This window comes from Octopus bimaculoides, chromosome 7, assembly GCF_046866305.1.
Source record: "Octopus bimaculoides isolate indiv1 chromosome 7, ASM4686630v1, whole genome shotgun sequence".
NCBI lineage: Eukaryota > Metazoa > Mollusca > Cephalopoda > Octopoda > Octopodidae > Octopus > Octopus bimaculoides.
Window position 1 is genome coordinate 22,597,385 of NC_142934.1, and position 23,546 is coordinate 22,620,930.

At 36.9% G+C, this 23,546-nt stretch overlaps 1 protein-coding gene across 5 annotated transcripts in view; it reads right to left on the bottom strand.

Annotated features, from left to right (window-relative positions):
- LOC106870463 (uncharacterized) overlaps window positions 1-23,546 on the bottom strand; it is a 361,104-nt gene that overhangs the window by 76,175 nt on the left and 261,383 nt on the right. For all 5 annotated transcript variants that reach the window (XM_089354987.1, XM_089354985.1, XM_089354986.1 and 2 more), the window contains exons 9-10: window positions 11,247-11,362; window positions 7,511-7,720 (exon numbers count right to left, since the gene is read on the bottom strand). In XM_089354987.1, coding sequence (XP_089211113.1) covers window positions 7,511-7,720; window positions 11,247-11,362 — 326 coding nt within the window. The remainder of the gene's footprint in view (window positions 1-7,510; window positions 7,721-11,246; window positions 11,363-23,546) is intronic.

The following is a 23,546-nucleotide window of genomic DNA, read 5'->3' on the forward strand; positions in this document are numbered from 1 at the left end:
ATAATAATAATAATAATAATAATAATAATAATAATAATAATAATGATAATAATAATAATGATAATGAGGATGATGAGGATGGTTTCAAATGATGGCACAAAGCCAGTCAGGGTAAAGGGTAATTTTATTTCATTGATCCTGAAAGAATGAAAGATAAAGTCGACCTCAGCGGCATTTGAAACCAAAACGTAAAGAACCAGAAGAAATGCCTCTAAGCATTTTTATCCGGCGTGCTAACGATTCTGTCAGTTCGCGGCCTTTATTTTAAAGTAATATTGGTTTCAAATTTTGGCACAAGGCCAGCAATTTCGGGAAGCAAGTCAATTACATCGATCCCAGTACTCGAATGGTACTTAATTTATCGATCCCGAAAGGATGAAAGGCAAAGTCGACCTCAGAGGCACTTAACCTCAGAACGTAAAGACGGACGAAATGCCGCTAAACGTTCTGCCTGGTGTGCTAACATTCCCAGGTGCAATGAAAACGCATGAGAGAAAACGTGTATGATTTGAACACAAAGCATTGGCATAACGCAGCTGAAGGGAAGAAGAAATATCTTTGGACAGTTTAGTGCGGAACTCATGTGTTTCTGACATTTAATAAGGGTATGTGGGTGAGGGTATCTTCGCTAACAAGCAGCATTAATTAACTGTTGTCAGTATACCTACACGACTAACAAGCAATGTAAATTATAAAGCGCAAGTCGGTTATGTCGATGCATAATTATTGCGTAGACAGAAAGTTTCTACTTGACTTGCTAACGTAAACACACAAGAAGCTAGTTTATAATTATCCGGCTTGAATTGCAGGGTCTCTTTTAATACACTATGAATCTAATAATATACGGAATGATTTATATATTTGCATCGTGTATATAGTGAATATTAGCGTCGTTAGTTTTGGTTGTCTCTTTGACATGTACGTTTTGAAGATGAGCGTCGTTGGTTCTGCAGTTTCCAACGAGCCAACCAGTCACTGGTTCACTGCATTCCTCGATACCGACAGCGACGAGGAAGTGTCTATGCTAGTTGTGCGGAATAAATACCACAAAGTATTTTTCATCGACGCACTGGTTTATCGCATTTCTTACCACGTGTATATCTTGCACTGAAACACATAGATACACTCACGCATATATATATCTATATACTTACACGCACGTATATGTATGAATATGTACGTACGTGTATACATACATATTCATATACACACGCTCATACATACATACATACATACATACATACATACATACATACAAACAAGCAAAATTACCGTTTTATCTTTTTAAAGTTATTTCGTGTAAAAATTTTCGTATTATGAGTATTTTTTGCCAAATTTGCTGAAAAATTTGTGGCGGTGTATTGAACAGATTTTCACCAAATTTGGCAAAAATACTCATAACCCTAACCCTAACCCTAAAACCCTAACCCTAACTCTAAAACCGGAACCCTAACCCTAAAGCCCTAAAGCTAAAACCAGTACAAACGCACGAACGATGTCATAAATAACAATACCGCCGATAGTTGTTGACAAACAACGGCACTAATTTCATTCAAGGGAAAAGATCCCATTATACCGCACAAGGTTTTGTTGACAATCCATAGCAGTAATTGCTTTCACCCCAATAGACGTCAATGATTGGTTGAAATTACCGAAATATGACAACTTTTAACATGAAATAACTTCGAATATAAAAATTTTTCTCTGTTCTATAAGACAAAATATACAAGTATACAAAGTTTTAAAGTGTTTCGGTAGAAAACACACTAAATAAAACATAAATAAAAAATGGTGCCCGCCAAATCAGAAAGATCACTTTTTCTTCATGCTATTGATCCCGGAGATCAGAATAGTTTATAATCCAGAAGGATCATAAACAAAGTTCATTCTGACGGAATTTGAACTCAGTACGCTTATGACCCTGTTTGAATAATATAACGCATTTCCTCCGACACTTTACCGCCTCTGCCAAATTTACCGCCAAAAATACAACAACAACAATAACAATGTCGCAACAGCAACAACAACAAGAACATAACAGACAATTTTACAAGAGACAGTCTATCGGAAGATGTATTTTTAGTAAAGCGATATTGATAACATTTCGCACGCTGATTGGTTAAAATTGTGTTTTACGTATCACTTGTTTCACCCTACCTCCTCCTCCTCTCATTGGTCCTTCATCCGTATAATTACGTAAGAGACGCTTTATAACTAGCTTGTAACAAGAGCAGAAATTTAGTCTCGTTTACGTTTATCGTCTGAATGTTTGCATGTATGTATGTATGTATGTATGTATGTATGGCTGGCTGGATGAATGGATGAATGTATGTATGGATGGATAGATGTACGTATGTATGTTAGTATAGTTGTATGTATTATATGTGTATGGATGAATAGATGAATGTACGTATGTCTGTCAGTAGGTTGTATGTATGTGTGTGTGTATATATATATGTATGTGTGTGGGTGGGTATATGCATGTGTGTGTATGTACATTTATATGTATGTATATATCAATGATATATGGATGTATGCAAGTATATATCTATCTATGTATCTATATATGTTCATATATGTATGCATGTCTGTAGGTTTGAGTATGTATGTATAAATTATATATATATATATGAATGTATGTATATATATATATATATATATATATATATATATATATATATATATATATATATATATATATATATATATATATATATATACATATATATATATAGTTTTAGGGAAAAGAACCAAGGTTCATGAACTCATCGATGAAAATCCACTGTCACATATAGAAAGATTAATAATTAAAAGCACAGTAAATAAGTATAATATAATAGAAAGTAAATATCATAAGATAAAGATAATATATATATTATATGTATTACTCTTTTACTCTTTTACTTGTTTCAAGTCATTTGACTGCGGCCATGCTGGAGCACCACCTTTTTAGTCGAGCAAATCGACCCCAGGACTTATTCTTTGGAAGCCTAGTACTTATTCTATCGATTTCTTATGCCGAACCGCTAAGTTACGGGGACGTAAACACACCACCATCGGTTGTCAAGTGATGTTGGGGGACAAACACAGACACAAACATACACACACACACATATGTATACATATATACGCATATACGACGGGCTTCTTTCAGTTTCCGTCTACCAAATCCACTCACAAGGCTTTGGTCGGCCCGAGGCTATAGTAGAAGACACTTGCCCAAGGTGCCACGCAGTGGGAATGAACCCGGAACCATGTGGTTGGTAAGCAAGCTACTTACCACACAGCCACTCCTGCGCCTATATGTATATACATATATATGTATATACATACATACATACATACAGGGTCGGCCAAAAGTCACCTGACAGTAAATCAAAGCCATCCAAGATTTATTTATGTTTCCCAACTGAATGAATTTAATAAAACCATCTAAATATGAAACATCATGAAAATTGTTCAAACTGAAGTCCTTGAGCGACGCATTTTTTTCATTCGAGTCAATACAAAATTATAGACAGTATTTATAGAATTTTGATTTACTGGCGAGTGATTTTAGGTATATATGTATATTAATGTATGTAGTTTACTTACGTATGTATAAATGCATGTATATATGGATGTATATTTAATGTCTGTATATGAATATATATATATGCGCACACACACACACACACGCACGCACACAAATACACACACACGCACACAAACACACACACACGAATGTCTGTTTTCTTTGAGATGTAAATCCTTCATGAAATTGAAACCGGTCACGACCAACAAACTGCTAAGTTTTAAAGTAAATACTTTTATAAATATGATCTCCTAGAAGGTCGTGCCCCAGCATGACCACAAACCAATGACTGAAACCACCAAATGATTTAAAAATTACGTGTGTATGTGTGTGTGTGTATACAAACAGACGCACACGCACACAGACAAACACATATACACCAACGCCACGTGTATGCCTGTTAAATTTGTTTATATTGGCAGACATGATACTCCAGCTTCAAAACGTAATAGAAACCATATACATGGTGAGATAAACATGCTTATTGATCGATTTATGCCTTAAATGATAACAGAAACACACTCATTATATTATATTATATTATATTATATTATATATATATATATATATATATATATATATATATATATATATATATATATATATACATATATATATATATGTGTGTGTATATATACATTCCTGTACATATGCACATAATACTTACGCACACGAACATATACATATCTATATAATGTATATTATACACACACACACACACACATACACACACACACACACACACACACACACACACACACACACACACACATATACAGGGTAGGGAAGCAAAACTTGGAATATCTTGGAAGCCTTATTTTTCATATATTCCTGAGTGTAAGTACTAACATATTGTTTTCTATTTCAGGGTGGAGTTACATAAAGTTAATTAAAGCAGAAATTCCAGTCATACGATCTAGCATGTCCACTCAAGAAGCCAAGAGACAACGCATTGCAGATTTGCTTCGTGCCAGGGCTGCAATTAGACGTATTGCTGAGACTGTCGGGGCCTCTGTGAGCGCTGTCTACAACAATAAGAACCGAATGCTGGATATGGGAGGCATCAAGAGAAAGCAAGGAAGTGGAGGCATAAAGAAGAGAAATTCGAAATTTATCCCTAATAATTCATCCATAATGGTGATTTGGATGTTGGCTATTCCTTCTAGCGTGCCAGATATCTCTTTATATATATATATATATGGGAGAATTTACGAAAAAAACCCCCCAAAAAACAGACGAAGACAGGTGGTGTAAACAACAAATGGATGTATTAGTTTAACTCTCGGGAATAGAGAAAGTCTTTGACGTTTCGAGCCTACGCTCTTCAACTGAAAGGAACACAGAAAGAAATAAGGAGAGAAACAAGGAGAAAAAAAAATATAAATGTAGTGGTCAGCGATCTATCATGGCGAATGCCGCACAGAAGGATCACACAGGAGAGCTAATATATATATATATATATATATATATATATATATATATATATAAGCAATGTTAATTCTCTAAATGAAGTATTAACAGTAACTGCACGATAGAGTGTAGTATATTGCCACTTAAGTGTGGCTGACCCCTAGGGGTGGATGTTACTGTTGCTTTTAGCCCCAGGAGGACATCTCCTCCAGCTGGCTTATCGACACACGACTGTGTCCTGTTTGCCAAGGGAGTTATCCCTCTCACCTCGGCCAGCAGCACGAACGTATCCGGATTTCAGGGTTATTTCCCTTCGTCGGCGTTCGACAGCTGATGACCTTGGTGAGAGAGAAAAACCTGGCAGACCTTATATCTTCTTTTCCAGTGGCATTCTTCACTGATATTGAAAAGGTGAAAACAAGCAATGTTAATTCTCTAAATGAAGTATTAACAGTAACTGCACGATAGAGTGTAGTATATTGCCACTTAAGTGTGGCTGACCCCTAGGGGTGGATGTTACTGTTAATACTTCATTTAGAGAATTAACATTGCTTGTTTTCACCTTTTCAATATCAGTGAAGAATGCCACTGGAAAAGAAGATATAAGGTCTGCCAGGTTTTTCTCTCTCACCAAGGTCATCAGCTGTCGAACGCCGACGAAGGGAAATAACCCTGAAATCCGGATACGTTCGTGCTGCTGGCCGAGGTGAGAGGGATAACTCCCTTGGCAAACAGGACACAGTCGTGTGTCGATAAGCCAGCTGGAGGAGATGTCCTCCTGGGGCTAAAAGCAACAGTAACATCCACCCCTAGGGGTCAGCCACACTTAAGTGGCAATATACTACACTCTATCGTGCAGTTACTGTTAATACTTCATTTAGAGAATTAACATTGCTTGTTTTCACCTTTTCAATATCAGTGAAGAATGCCACTGGAAAAGAAGATATAAGGTCTGCCAGGTTTTTCTCTCTCACCAAGGTCATCAGCTGTCGAACGCCGACGAAGGGAAATAACCCTGAAATCCGGATACGTTCGTGCTGCTGGCCGAGGTGAGAGGGATAACTCCCTTGGCAAACAGGACACAGTCGTGTGTCGATAAGCCAGCTGGAGGAGATGTCCTCCTGGGGCTAAAAGCAACAGTAACATCCACCCCTAGGGGTCAGCCACACTTAAGTGGCAATATACTACACTCTATCGTGCAGTTACTGTTAATACTTCATTTAGAGAATTAACATTGCTTGTTTTCACCTTTTCAATATCAGTGAAGAATGCCACTGGAAAAGAAGATATAAGGTCTGCCAGGTTTTTCTCTCTCACCAAGGTCATCAGCTGTCGAACGCCGACGAAGGGAAATAACCCTGAAATCCGGATACGTTCGTGCTGCTGGCCGAGGTGAGAGGGATAACTCCCTTGGCAAACAGGACACAGTCGTGTGTCGATAAGCCAGCTGGAGGAGATGTCCTCCTGGGGCTAAAAGCAACAGTAACATCCACCCCTAGGGGTCAGCCACACTTAAGTGGCAATATACTACACTCTATATATATATATATATATATATATATATATATATACATACACACACACACACATGCGAGGGGGTCATGAAAAGTTCCTGGCTTTAGGGATTATTGCAAAAAGCTCGGTTGGAGGCTCACCTTTCCAAGTTCTTTTACAAGGCTTAGTAAAACTGAAGGACCGTTGCAATAAGTGCGTGAATCTGAGAGGGGAATATGTTGAATAAAATCATAATTATCTGTTTTTTTTCTGTATTATCTTTTATCCAAAGCCAGAAACTTTACAGCATCCCCTCATATATACCTCATATAATTCTATAGTATATTTGGCAGAATTGATAGAGAGAGCGAGAGAGCAAGAGAGAGATGAGAAAAGAGAAAGATGTGGTGGAAGGCAGAGAGAAAAAGAAACAGAGTAGATAAGAAAGCGATAAAGAGGAAAAGACCGAAAGAGAAAGAGAGAAGGAGAAAGAGAAGAGCGGGAGGGAAAGGGAGAGAGAGAGGGAGGGAAAGAGAGAGAGAGAGGGAGGGAAAGAGAGGGAGGGAAAGAGAGAGAGAGAGAGAGAAAGAGAGAGAGAGAGAGAGAGAGAGAGAGAGAAAGAGAGAGAGAGAGAGAGAGATAGAGGGAGGGGACGAGAGAGAGAGGGAGAAAAAGAGAGAAGAGGAGTAAAAGAGCGAGGAAGAAAGAGAGGTCGAGAGATAGAGGTAGTTAGAGGAAAAGGGAGTGATAAAATGGAGAGAGAGGGAGAATGGAAAAGAGACAGAGAGAATATAATGAGTGTGATGTAAATGGTTCGTGGCCCGAATTCGGTTTGTAAGATGCGTTGCTTTTTGTAAATAATAAATAAGCGATTTCCAAATGTATCGTGTGGATACAATCACCCAGCACAATACACTCACCCAACGCCCATACATATACGCACACAAAAATAAGCATACACATACACACGCACATGCACATACGTATACAGATACACACAGACACTTTAATAAAATGCGGTTATCTTCTTACCTCTATAGTTGGCTGCATATCCACGTCGTCATCGGAAGCCTCCCCGACCACATCAGCCATTATACCGAAAGTATCAACAGCAACACCGAGATCGCCAGGATAAAGTTGTAGCTTTTGGTCCGATTTATTCTCGACAATGTCAAAAATGGTGTTTGAAACATCGTTGATGTTTTGAGAAGTGACCCTCTCTGACAATAATAGCTGTTCAGCCTAGAAAAGAATAGAAAAGAGGAAATAATAATAATTTCAAATTTTAGCTCAAAGTCAACAGTTTTGCAGGAGGAGACTAGACGATTACATCTTCCCAAGTACTCAACTGGTACTTCTTTCATCGACACCCGAAAGGATGAAAGGCAAGGTCGACCTCGGCGGGATTTGAACTCAGAACTTAAAGACGGACGACGTGCCACCAAGCGTTTTGTCCCCAGTGCTAAAGGTTCTACCTGCTCGACGCCGTAATAACAATGATAATAAGAATAAGAATAAAAATACTATGTATTTGTGTGTGTGTGTGTGTGTGTGTGTGTGTGTGTGTGTGTGTGTGTGTAGCAGGCGTGGCTGTGTGATAAGAAGCTTGCTTCCCAACCACTTGGTTCCAGGTTCGGTTCCACCGCGTGGCACCTTGACCAAGTGTTTTCTACTATAGCCTCGGGCCAACCAAAGCCTTGTGAGTGGAGTTGGTAGACGGAAACTGTAAGAAGCCTGTCATATATATATATATATATATATATATATATATATATATATATAGAGAGAGAGAGAGAGAGGAAAAATAGAAGTTGAAAATGCACTGAGAATAGTTAAAATATGTTTTTATTATTATATTTAAAGATTTAACTGGTTTCACAGTTTACATTGATTTCCAAAAAATTGAAATAAAAAGACGTGTCTTATATCGCAGCCGTCTTGCCACTGACTAGCGTTTGAAGCTTGCCCTATTTTTATGAGTTCATGGCTCAAATTAGTATATGTTTTGAATAGGATTTGTTGAGCAAGCTTCAAATAGTAGTCAGAAGTTAGACAGCTGCGACATAGGCGTGTAAACTGTGAAACCGGTTAAATCTTTAAATGTAATAATAAAAGAATATTTTAACTATCCTCAGTTAAAATAATAACAAATATTTTAACTAGTCAACTTTTGCTTTTCCTATATTTCTACCCGTGTGTTTTAAAATAGCTTTGTTTATATATATATATATATATATATATATATATATATATATATATCCACTACCCACATTTTTTTCTCTCCTTGATTTTCCCCTTGTTTCTTTCTGTGTTCCTTTTTGTGGAAGAGCGTCGGCTCGAAACGTTAAAGACTTTTTTTCATTCGCGAGCGTTATACTAATACATCTTTTTGTTTTCTGCACCACCTGTCTTCGTCTGTTGTTTTTTGTGAATTCTCCATATATATATATATATATATATATATATACATTCACGTATATATGTTTGTCTTTGTGTCCGTGTTTGTCCCCTTCACCACCGCTCGACAAACAATGTTGGCGTGTTTACGCCCCCGTAAACTAGCGGTTCGACAAAAAAGACAGATAGAATAAGTACTAGACTTAAAGTAAGTCCTGGGGTCGATTTGATCGACTAACAATCCTTCAAGGCTGTAGTAAAATGGCTGAAACAAGTAAATAGTTTGTCCGGAAAGTTCTGAGCGTTTTAAAGCTAAATCTTGAGCACAGTTAAAACATTGGTGTTACTTGAAGTGGTAGTGCGTCTCTTCTTTGTTCCTGACTAAGAACAGATCTATTTTTAATTTCGGTTACCAGTTATTTGCATTTGAAATGAATAACCAAAAATTCCATATTCGTGTTGTGAGGCTTTTCTATTTAAAAAAAAAGCGGAGAAAATGCTGCAAAGACTTACAAAAACATTCGTGAAGTTTATGGTCATGGTAGTCATCCGACTATCACCTGTTTTTGTCTCTATAGAATTCATTGCATGGACAAACATTTAATGGTTTAGATGGAGTCAAAATGCATCTAGATACCTTTTTTTTTCTTCAAAAACCAGACAAATTTTATGTCGATAAAATATTTAAATTGCCTGATAGATGGGCAAAGGTCATTAATAATTATGGAAATTATTTCATTGAATAAAATTTATTGAGAGATCAATTATTTATATCCAGTTTTGCATATTAAAATAACGCTCAGAACTTTCCGGACAACCTAATATATATATATATATATAAGTATGCAATTATAACATGCGTTTACTCCATTCCTTAAATTCTTAAATATACTCAAATACCCAAAATTTCAAGGAGTTCCTGCCTTAAAAACAGGAACTAAACCACAGTTATTTTGTGTTCTTTGCTACATTGGTTTCTATTAACCTATTTATTCTATCAGAAGAATTTTTATTCATTAAGATAGCAGAAATACACATAATTATATATATATATATATATATATATATATATATATATATATATATATATATATATATATATATATATATATGTATGTATATATATATATATGACGGACTTCCACAAAGATTTCGTCAACGGAATTCTTCATACCCAAAGCATTGGTAATGGTCCGGGACTGAACCAGCAACCACATATTTGCAAAGCGAGCTTCTTAGCTATACAACCATGTCCGCACTCAAAAAAATGCTTTGCCCAATGAAGTCTTTTTCAATTGTTTCAGAAAATCAAATAGAGTTTGAAAAAGAACCCTACAAAACAAAAACAAAACGAACAACAGTAGCAACAATAATACAAATGTGCAGCTGCAATGTGCATCTGGTGCCACACATATTAACTGAACCAAAAAAAAATCTTGGAGTAATACGGAATTGGATGGTGACGGTGGTTGGGTGTTAAAGGTTTTGGTTCGTTTAGTAACTTGACAGAAATTACGTATTTAGATTAAAGGGATCGGATGAGTTTTATGTGTGGGTGGTGGTGATAGTATTGTGCGTGTGTGGGTGGTGTGTGTGTGTGTGTGATGGTGGTGGTTGTGGGATGCGTGCGTCTAATGAAAACACGATTTTAATACGTTTTAAAAGCAGATGCCCTTTGTATGGCGTCGATAAACAAGTTTCTAAGAATGGACGCGGCAATCCTCCCTTGTGGGATGTTACCTTCTGCACCCTTTTGTTTCTTCATCCATCACCACCATCGCTACCACCAATACCACAACCACATTTACTACTACTACTACTACTACTACTACTACTACTACTACTACTACTGCTACTGCTGCTGCTGCTGCTACTGTTACTGGTGCTGCTGCTATATTGACGCAGTTGATGTTCAAAATTGCCTGATGGTTTCTCTATAGCAGTTAATTCAGCCCACCCTTCCCATTGGTTCCGTCCTGTCGTCATGAAGTCACGTGGCTATATCGTTATTGTCGTCGTCATCATCATTATCATCATTGTTATCATGATCATCGTTAACACCACTAACACTACTCTTGTTGTGATTATCATCCCTACTCTCCCCCCATCATCGTAATCTCTACAATCATCATGGTCATCAAATCGAACATGAACATCGTATCACCATCAACGCCTCCATCATCATCACTGCCCTTGCCGCCGCTGTCACAATCGTCATCATCGTTGTCGTCGTCATCGTCGTCGTCGTCGTCGTTTTCGTTATCGTCGTCTCCACCGCAGCCGCCGCCGTCACCTTCGTCTTCGTTACTGTTTAATTACTGACAATGTCAAATATATGAATTCAATTTGTAAAGAAAGCTAAGATGGTCACCTTTTTCTTAATGTCCAGAAACTTCTTGTGGACACAGTTTGATAAGTCAGGTCTTCCCCAAGTAGCTCTGACATCTGGGACACTGTTGTCTTCGAAACATTGCCTGGTTGCGTTTCCTGTCAAAAGAGAAAATATAAAAAAATAACACAACGATAAAATACTTCAGCAGGAACAACACCTTATAAGAACCGTTTACACAATATCTTGGCGAACGATCGGAGACCTGAGCAAAGCTCTGTGTTTTAACACATAAACGTCTTCGATAAATTTACTCTAATACAAAACATTTCATCTAGCTGACGTCAGAAAAATTTAGAAACTTTGGGAGAACGTGAAATAATTCCTTTTCGAACAGTAAAGCTCGAAGCAGATAAAGCTATAAATAACAACATGTAAATATTGGGTTAAAAGCCAAAGGTTTTTTAATTTAATATTTATATGTAACTTTATCTGCTTTGAGTTTCTCCGTTCAAAAAAGTATTACAAATAGAGCTGTTCGACGTTTGTATATACATTATAAATATTATATACATCGGTATTTCTCTCTATGACGGTTTCACGTGTCTCTACTAATTTAATTCTAAGCTGGTTAACTTCCATACAAATTAGTAAATGCTTTATTTCTCGATTTCTGTATCATAACAAACAAATATTTTCAGCTTAGCTCAGAACGCCCAAGGTATTTGTCACTGAGGTGACAGAATTAAGTTGAAACACCATGTCTGGAGATCCACAGGCGTTTTGAGTTAATCACCGTATTTTTAAGGCACAAGTCTCTTTGAGAAATTTTCGCTGTGATAAAATATTACAATTAGTGACGTTTCATATTTGTATACAAATTATAGAAGTGTATAAACACAGGTATTTCACTCTAACGCTGTTTCAGATGTATATATTAAATTTAATTCTAGCTTGACCAACTTTCGCACAAATCAGTAAATGTTCCACATAATTTTTTTTTCTACTTGCTTCAGTCATTTGACTGCAGCCAAGCTCGGGTACCGCCTTGAAGGGTTCTTAGTTGAACAAATTGACCCCAACTGATTTCTATATCGAAACAAGCAAGCATTTTCTGCTAAGCTCAGAATTTTCGAGGGATTCGTCACTGAGGAGACCAACTGAAGTTGAAACATGATCTCTAGTGAACCGCAGAAGTTCTAAGCAAAGTCCTGTGTTTTTAACATACAAGTCTCGTTGAAAACTTTTCTCCCAGAGAAAACATTACATTATAATTCTTATACAGACCGATATTTTAACATGAGTCTGTTTCTTGTGTGTATATTAATATCGTTTTTGCTTTTGTTTGTTTTCGGACATTAACAGCAGAAATGGAAAAAAGGTAAGTGCAATAGAGTTAAGATACTACAGACGGCTCCTAAGTATCTCGTATAAAGAACACGTGACGAATAACGAAGTGATAATGAGGAAAACCCAAGCTATTATATCACACAAGGATCTGGTGACAATTCTAAAGACATGGAAACTGAAATGGTATGGCCATGTCGCAAGAAGCTCTGGCGAATGGAAAGTAGACGAAAGCAATGCAGGCCAAAGAAAAGCTGGAATTGTAACATCAAAGAGTGGACAGGCTCAAATTCGTCGACCCATAAAGGACAGCAGAAGATCAATCTGTCTATCTGTCTGTCTGTCTGTCTGTCTGTCTGTCTGTCTGTCTGTCTGTCTATCTATCTATCTATCTATCTATCGTATATCATCATCATCATCATCATGCCCCAGCACTGCCGAAATCAACTGACTGAAATAAGTAAAAAAATAAAAGATAATAGAGATCATCACTGTCATCTTGTCGAGCTTGCTCGGACATTTTTAACTCGAACACGCCATCCATCTCAATCCTGCACGCACACACACACACACACACACACACACACACTTTCCCTCTTCCAAATTCGTCACCAGGCTTTGGTTGGCCCGCTGCTATATTGGAAGACACTCCCCCAAGATGTCGTGCTATGGGATTGAACCTGGAACCATGTGGCTGAGAAGCAAGCGTCTTACCACACTGCAACACCTGTGCCTAACTGAATCCACTCCACACACACACAAAAACAAAACAAAAAACAACAACAACAACAAAGAACAGAACGTTACCGGTATGAAGACACAATTACCACGTCGTTAACTTTACTAGCGTTACACCAACGACCATTAAAATATTGGAGATTTTTCTGTCGCAGCCTGTATATATATATGATGCAAACGAGTAACAAAAGGAAAAAAAAAACAAAAAAACACAAACACACACGCAGTTTCCTGACAAGTACAGTACCCATATGGCGCCCGTATGTCTTCCGTATACTACCCGGTAAACGCCGTTGCTTCTACATACCTTCTCCATCTCACATAAAGGGAATATAAACAATGCAATTAACATTGAGAACCCTGGATGTGTAAATATCATCATTCATGTTTGGTTGTTCTTGGCAGTTCATTGGTGGTTCGTTTACCGCCCCCACCCCCGCGCACGCACACACACACACACACACACACACACACACACACACAAACTACACAGACGCTCTCTCCCTCTTTCTTCCTCTCAGAAAAACACACCTACATACACACAATATCCGAATTAAGGAGGAGTAGCCATCAATTACCCACCTTACGCCCATGTACACACACACTCTCTCTCTCTCTCTCTCTCTCTCTCTCACACACACACACAACACACGTACACAGAGGTATAGAGACACACACACATACATACGTACATACACACGCACACACATATGAATACACAATGTCTCAGATACATAATATATAAATCAACAGGATGAGTATATATATATAGAGAGAGAGAGGGTATGAGTTTGTATGTGTATTGTACATACAAGTACACAAACTCATACTCTTTTACACACACACACACACACACACAGAATCACACACATACACATGCACATACATTCACAATCAGAGTAATCCATTAGAATTATTAAGGAGCTGTGGCTACCAATTAATCACCTGCCTTATAAACACACGCACATACTCATACATATACTTATACATACATATATATATACACATATTACATACGTGCACACACACATATGTATACATACACGTTTACATATACAGTGACACAAATGTGTATGTGTGCGTGCGTGCATATAATGCACTCTGTGCGCGTGTGTATATGCATATATATATATATATATATATATATATATACATATATATATATATGTATATATATATATATGCATATATATGTATGTGTGTATATATATGTGTGTGTGTATATATACACACACAAAATACACACACACACGCACATACACACACACGCACAGCACACACGCATACATAGACATACATAGTCAACTTTCATCATCGAATTGCTAACAAAAACTAGTTTCATTGGAAACCCTCAAAAATACTAAATCATTCTATAAGGACCATTCTGACGTGGACCATTAATCTTTGATGCCAGTCCTTGTAGCAAGATATATATTTAATTCTTTACTTTGTTTTAGTCATGCAGGAACAGCTAGGAAAATTAAACAGTTTTTTACTTTTTGGACCGGTTGTCTTCTTTTTTTAAATGGTTTTCTCAGGATCATTCCGATGATTCTATCGCTTCTGTTCTGTGCAATGTATCTACTACATATGTGGAAAATCGGTGTGTGTTTGTTTGTGGCGTTGTTAGCTAACTCCTGCTACATCGTTTTATTGATTTTGATGAAACTTGACACTTGAGTAGAACTCATTTCTGCAAACCTCGTGACATTCTTAGATTGTTGAAAAACTCAATAATACGGCCCCTGGAAGGGATCTCCATATCTATCTCATATAACTAATTTTTTTTTTAAATCCAAGGGAAATAATCCCTAGCATCTGCGCAGTATGTTGTTTTCAAACGCTCAAGTGAAATAACCATTAGCTCCTGCACTTACATACATTTCAAATCACATCGCAACGACACATCAAACATCAGAATCACAACAGACCACACATACACTATCCTAGGACCCCGGAAGAATCCGCTTTAAGACAACCTAGACCCCACACGCGGAGCTGATGTTTGCAAGGAAAGTAAAATCAGTCCTTGATAAATTGCTACCTGGCAAGAAAAGAAAAAGTGCAAGAGAGGACGTAGCAAAATTCTTTAAAGTTGGTGAAAAAGTGTATATGAGGGAATACAAAATGGAAAGCAGAGTTGGGAAAATGGCGTAATTACCAAATACATAGATAAAATGATGTATTGGGTAAAAAGTTGAAGAGGCATACAAAAGAGACACAGGAATCAACTGAAACAAGAGATTCGTGGAAAGCGAACCCAAAAGGTTTGCGGAGAAGATGGAATGGCTGTACGATATGTTCCAAGTACCAACAGCATTGCAGGTGATGGAACCCAGGCGTACAAGTGAGAGGAAAAAGGAAAAAATAGAAATCCTGAAAATAGATGCCAAGCGCAAAAAATATTAAGCTATACGAAAAAAAATCTTCAAAAACGGAATGTTAATAAAAAATTATTGCTACATAAAATGACACTTCCCAAGAAAAACTTAAAACGGTAGATGTTGTAGGGAATTAGTAATAATGGTACACCCCTCCCACGTGACGAGTGATATGAGTAGTCACTACAAATAGGAGAGTATGTAGAAGGTGGTCAGAGACAGTCGTGTCTCTACTGGTTTTACTAAGTATACTGTATGCCGAAGTGGGCGTTATATCAATCCAGCATTTTAAGGATATAACAATAATTATGTGTGTGTGTGAGTTCGTGCGCGCTTGCATTTATGCATGCGTGCGTGTATGTGTTTCACAATACAACGATAGCATCGTTACCGTGGGACTGCTACACTTAATTACTTCCATCCATCTGTAATCAGTTGATGATGGAACTAACCAGTTCTGTTACGACTTAGAATTTCCGCTGTATACAAATCGGAAACACAAATAAAATTTGTTTCCGGACATTTTCAACTTATTATTCCTTTTTTCGTTTTTTTTTTTTTGTTATTCTTTCTTTCTATCTTCAGAGATGAAAAAAAAATGGTTCAGACATATTCAATATGTTCCCCTCTTCTTTCACCACATTTTTTCTTGTATCTTCTTTAGAGTTTGCTTCCGTTTTCCGTTTTCTTCGAATTCTAAATTCTCAGTATTCGTCTGAGTGGAATGGATTAACATTGTCCCGTTTATCTTTCTTTCTTGTGTGTGAATGTGTGAACATACATTCATATATATCTGTATACATATATCCATGTATATGTATATATATATATATATATATATATATATATATATATATATATATATATATATATATATATACATATATCCATGTATGTATGTATGTATGTATTTATGTATGTATATGTGTTTATACACATATATACATGTATATGTATATATATATATATATATATATATATATATACATGTATATATGTGTATAAACACATACACACACGCGGACTCACACATGCGCAAACACACTCACATCCGCATGTGCGGAATATAAATTTAAAGGCTTGAAGGAAGAAATTTACTGATTTCGTCTTATCTCAATTTAAAATGTGTCATCAGTCTATTGTTGGACGCATTCTGAGTGTTATTACACACACACACACACACACACACACACACACACACACACACACACACACACACACACACACACACACTCAAACACTAAAACACACATACACACATACACACAAACCACCGCCACCACCACCACCACCTGAACGGCAAACATACACACATACAGACATGTATATATAAATATACATAAATATGCTTTAGTAAATATATCTGCCTGTGTATAAACATCTACCAATCTATCTATCTATCTATCTATCTATCTATCTATCTATCTATCTATCTATCTATCTATCTATCTATCAATCTATCTATCTATCTATCTATCTATCTATCTATCTATCTATCTATCAAGCTAGCTAGCTAGCTAGCTATATACGTTAACTCATACGTTTAAATGAAGAGGGACAGACGTGGATATAGACATCATCGTCTGACGATCAGAAGCATGAAACTTGTAGCAGTGATATGTGGGGTATTCTTAGTATGTTAATGTATGTCAGTGTGTTGTGAACTTTTTCTCTTGATTCTCTTACTGTGAGGCATATTTCCTTTCTTTGTTTCTGCAATGCATGCATACATACATACATACATACATACATACATACATACATACATACATACATGCGTACATGCATACATACAAAAATACCTAGTTCATGTTGTTGAAATTCCAATGAAGGTGCTTTGGATCTAGGTTAGAAACTAGCTTTTTCTCTGTTGGCAAGAAATCTTGAAATGAATCTAAATAATGACATACAGTACATACATGGTGGCTGTATGTATGTACGTATGTATGTATATATGCATATATACATATATGTATGTATGTATGCATGCATGCATGCTTGCATGTTAGTATGTCTGTATTTATGTATGTACGACCAACACTGGCAAATTACTTTATCCTAGATGTTAAAAACAATGGCTGGTAGCAATGCCCGCGCTGAAATTTAAACAACTTGCACACCATTGCTAAGACTCTCAACTACAAAGTGAAGAAGTCCAGAAACAAGGAAGAGCAAGGTCTCACGTTTCGCTGCGAGAAGCGGGTATTATTTTGGAATTACCATATATATATATTTACCATATATATATATATATATATATATATATATATATATATATATATATATATATATATATATATATATATATATATATATATATATATATATATATATATATATATATATATATATATATATATATATATATATATATATATATATATATATATATATATATATATATATATATATATATATATATATATATATATATTTATAGGCGCAAGCGTAGCTGTGTAGTACGTAGTTTGCTTCCCAACCACATGGTTCCGGGTTCAGTCCCACTGCGTGGCACCTTGGGCAACTGTCTTCTATTATAGCCTCAGGCTGACCAAGGCCTTGGGAATGGATTTGGTAGACGGAAACTGAAAGAAGCTTATCGTGTATATATATATATATATATATATATATATATATATATATATATATATATATATATATATATATATATTTATGTGTGTGTATCTTTGTTTGTCACCCCGCCATCGCTTGACAACCAATGGTGGTGTGTTTATGTCCTTGTAACCTAGTGGTTCGGCAAAAGGAACCGATAGAATAAGTACTAGGCTTACAAAGAATAAGTCCTGGGATCGATTTGCTCGACTACAGGCGGTGCTCCAGCATGGCTGCAATCAAGTGAATGAAACAAGTAAAAGAATAAAAGAATAAGTGTATGTATGTATGTATGTATGTGTGTGTGTATGTGTGTGTATGCGCGCGCTTATATGTATCTATGTATACATGATGTACTCAATACAGGAAATTCGAACTCTTCTACAGTTCTTATGTTCGCTTGATGTTTTTCCAACCATCCAACCAGCCAGCCAACTAGCCAATAAGCCCACTCCCCACTTCTCTGTCGGTCTATCACCCACCGACCCTATCTACTAATTCTACAGTAAACATTACATGTATTAACAGTCATTAGCGTCATGCAACCACCGCCGCCGCCACCACCACCGTCACAACCACAACCTCCGCCACCAGAACCGCCGCCACCACAACCGCCGCTACCACAACCGCCGCCACCACAACTGCCAGTATAACCCCCTTCTGCCAAAACCACCAAACCACCAAACCAGCGACGGCAGCCGTGTCAATAGCTCAAATATTATGGAAACTAACGAGAGCACCACATCTCTCACCACCACCACCTCCACCACCACCTCCAACACCACCACAACTACCACAATCGTCATCGTCATCATCATCATCATCATCATCATCATCATCACCATTTTCACCGTTAGTGCAACCTTCAGCACCTTTTCCACTCAAACTACAAGGAGTGGCGGATTGGAAAGGGAGAGGACATTGAGATGTGACATGAGTGGAATAGTGGTAGGTTTGAGGTGTGCTGAGCGGAGGCAGTTGAATAGTAATTATTGTAATTCGAGGCGGCGAGCTGGCAGATTCGTTAGCACGTCGGGCGAAATGCTTAGCGGAATTTCGTCCGTCTTTTCGTTCTGAGTTCAAATTCCGCCGAGGTCGACTTTGCCTTTCATCCTTTCGGAGTCGATTAAATAAGTACCAGTTACGCACTGGGGTCGATATAATCGACTTAATCCGTTTGTCTGTCCTTGTTTGTCCCCTCTGTGTGTAGCCCCTTGTGGGTAATAAAGAAATAAGAAATGTTTGCACGCTGGGCGAAATGCTTAGCGGTATTTCGTCTATCTTTATGTTCTGACTTCAAATTCCACCGAGGTTGACTTTGCCTTTCATCCTTTCGGGGTCGATTAAATAAGTACCAGTTACGCACTGGGGTCGATGTAATCGACTTAATCCGTTTGTCTGTCCTTGTTTGTCCCCTCTCTGTGTGTAGCCCCTTGTGGGCAATAAAATAAATAAGAATAAACGTAACATGGGTTGAGAGCAGAAGCAGCGGAACGGCAGATAGGATGTAGGTACGCAAGAATGTACGTAACATGAGTTGAGCGCAGACGCAGAAGCGGTGGAACAGTGGCAGACCGGCAAATAGGATGTCGGTGCACAAGCATGCACGTAACAGGGGTGGTTGAGTGGCTGGGTGGGAAAAGTAAATAAAATATCTAGTGAAATTACAAAAAAAAAAAAAAACGCCAATAGAGTGTATGCAAATAATAGTTGCAGCAGTCTGTGCAACAAGCGCTCATGTGCACACATGCATACGGCAAACACCAACTTAGCAACTGCCGAGAAACCGCGTATATTTACATATTATTCATCGATATATGAATGCTGATGCAACAGCCGCCGCAGTCGCAGTGGTAGTTATGCATGTATGAGAGTCATAAAGGCTGATCAATAAGCTGATTGCACCATACATGATGCAACTGCACCATCGACGGCGTTGCACGCTGCTAGGCAACGGGACGAGGGACACTGGCAATTTCACTTCATCAACGGTCGTCGTTGTTTGGTTGTTCTGGTTCTGGTTGTTGTAGTTGTTGTTGCTGTGGTTGTTGTTGGTAATGTTATTGTAATTGTTATTGCGGGTGTTGTTGTGGATGTTGTTATTGTGTTAGTTATTGCTGCTGATGTGATTGTTGTTATTGTGGTTGTTATTGGAGATATTTTTGTTGAGTTTGTTATTGTTATGGCTGTTGTGATTGTTGCTGTTATGGCTGTAGTTATTTTAGTGGTTCTTGTAGTTAATAATGGTAGAGACGGACTATATGTAATCTGAACCTTTCCCCCACCCCATATTTATTATTTTTTTTTACGGAATCCCACGTTTTAGGCTATGGAGATTCCGATTCTGAAAAAAAATTGCTTGAAAAATTTCAATCCCCCCCCCCAAGCAGGCTATTTACATGCTAGAAATAACAGCCAAATCTCACAAAACTAGTGTTAGGGTTAGGTTTAGGGTTAGGTTTAGGGTTAGGGTTAGGGTTACGGTCAGGTTTAGGGTTAGGGTTAGGGTTTGAGTTAGGGTTAGGTTTACCCTGTGGATCTATATAAAAACCGGGGGGGGGGGGAATCGAAATTTTGAAATTGAGATTTTTGAAAATTTTTTTTTCAGAATCGGAATCTCCATAGCCAAAAACGTGGGATTCCGTAAAAAAAAAAATAATAAATAAGGGGGAAAAGGTTCAGATTATATATAGTCCATCTGGACCGTTATAATTATGGTTATGATTTTTGTTGTTGTTGTTGTTATTGTTGTTTTTGACTCTGTTGTGTTTTTTTTTTACGGTTTCCGTTATCTTTGTCGATGTTTTCGATAATGATGATGATGTTGATGTTGATGCTGTCACTATTGTTGTTACTTAACAACAGATCAACTGTGAATGATATGATCCAATGTGCTCCCATCGCGACAGTCTCTTCTTCTCAGGGGTCTGCTCAGCTAGGATCTATAAAAATAAATAAATGCGCCCTTTTAAAGCCTAGCCAGGCTCGTGGGCCCGGTTTCCTGGTTTCAATGGCGTATGTGTTCCCCAGCTGGACGGGACGCCACTACATCGCAGCGTTACTCATTTTTGCCAGCTGGGTAGACTGGAGCAACGTGAAATGAAGTGTTTTGCTCAAGAACACAACGCGTCACCCGGTCCAGGAATCGAAACCACAGTCTTACGATCATGATGCTGACACACTAACCACTAAGCCACGCGCCTCCACCAGCTAGGATCTACCTGAGGTTAAATAACAACAGATGCTATAAAAAAAAAAATGAATAAAACATTTATTTTCTATATTTTTTTCTCAAATTTAAACTTTAAACAGCAGTTTTGTGTAACGTTCCAAGTAATTAGTAATTTTTAAATTTGATCTCTAGTATGTACTGCAAAAAAAAAAAAAGAAAAAGAAAAAGAAAACCCTCAAAAATCTGAGTATTACGTGTGCAGAATGTTATTTGAAAATGATTTAGCTGTTAAATCTTGCAGGGCAAGTGGTCCTTTGGGTCTCTTATTAACTCTTTAGATAACAGAGTACTGTTTGAAGAGGATTTAGCTGATATGTCTAGCATAGCAAGCGACACCTTAAAAGAAGTCTCATTGACTCGTATATGCTTCCATCTTTCCTTTGATTTTTTTTTCGTTTTAAATAAAAGTGTGATTTAGGTGTAGGGTCGACTTAGTTACTTAGCAGGGCAAGTAATCTCTTAGAAGGATTCTCATTGGCTCGCATGTTCTTCCATATTAATTTTTCTTTTACTTAAAAGAAAGTTTTTTTTTTAGGATAATTTAGCTACTATGTCTAGCGACCAGCGACCACGTAGAGGATCTCTCATTAGCTCGTATGTTCTTGCATGCATTTAAAAATATTTTTTAAACAATAGAGCGTTATGTGAGAATGATTTAGCTGTTATATCTACGGCCAAGCTTTAGAGGTTTTGTTATTGGACCGTATGCCTTTTCTTGTAATCTGAAGGTAATTTCGGTGTTATTACAGGCAGACCGAGCATCGCTCGATGGGTCGTTTGTTGTTCTTTCATTTAGATGTTGGGAAAGAAACTAAGAGAAATTTGGCCTTTTGAAAAACACTCTTCTAGTTAGGAGGAAAGGAAGGATCCCTGACCTTTCCCAAAGCCGCCGAGACTTGAAGGACAGAGACACAAAAGGAGGAAGATATCCTGAAACCTGACACCTGACCTGAATGCCTTGCAACCGAGTTGACCCCATTAAAGACTATCTGATGTCGTAGATGTGGCTGTTGTTTAGTCTCAAGTTGGCCCTGATCCAGCAGATCTATTATTTAAACGCATTCCAACAGTTGCCACCCGGTACTTTGTGTATATGTCTAGTATCTCTAAGACTGTATCATCCAGTTCCACCTAACCTTTGTGAAGAACGCAAGGTATTATTTGAGGGTGATTTGGCTGTTGTTTCTAGCATAGAAGCTCCCTCGTTGGGTTGTTTTAAACGCTTGTAAAAGAAATGAAAACGAAAGCAAATCTGGATATATGTATATATATATATATATATATATATATATATATATATATATATATATATATATATATATATATATATATATATATACAGATATATATTTCTAGCAACGTTGGTACCACTTTGTACCCTCTGTCACTTTAGTGACGTCTATAAATTTTCCTTTAGGTTGTTAAATTGCTAACAAGCCACCCATATTATATGTATGTATGTATGTATGTATGTATGTATGTATGTATGTATGTATGTATATATATATATATATATATATATATATATATATATATATATATACATATATATATATGTATATGTGTATATATATATATATATATATATATATATGTATATAAATACGTATATATACATATATGTATATATATATATATATATATATATATATATATATATATATATATATATGTACATATATAGACATATATATATGTACATATATATATATACATATATATATATACATATATATATATACATATATATACATACATACATATCTGTATATATATATATATATGTATATATATATATATATATATATATATATACGCACACACATACACGTCCACACCCATCTTCCGTTACATTACATAATCAAAAGAAATATGTGACCTAATAGCAACTAAAATGTTAACGAAAAAAGGATAATCTTTCCTCTTCCTATGTCTGTATGGACAGTATTTGAACAATGTATTTTAGGGTCTCCCTCGGTCAAGGTCGACCATACATCTGTATATGTCATGTGCAGGACTAGGCAAGAATTT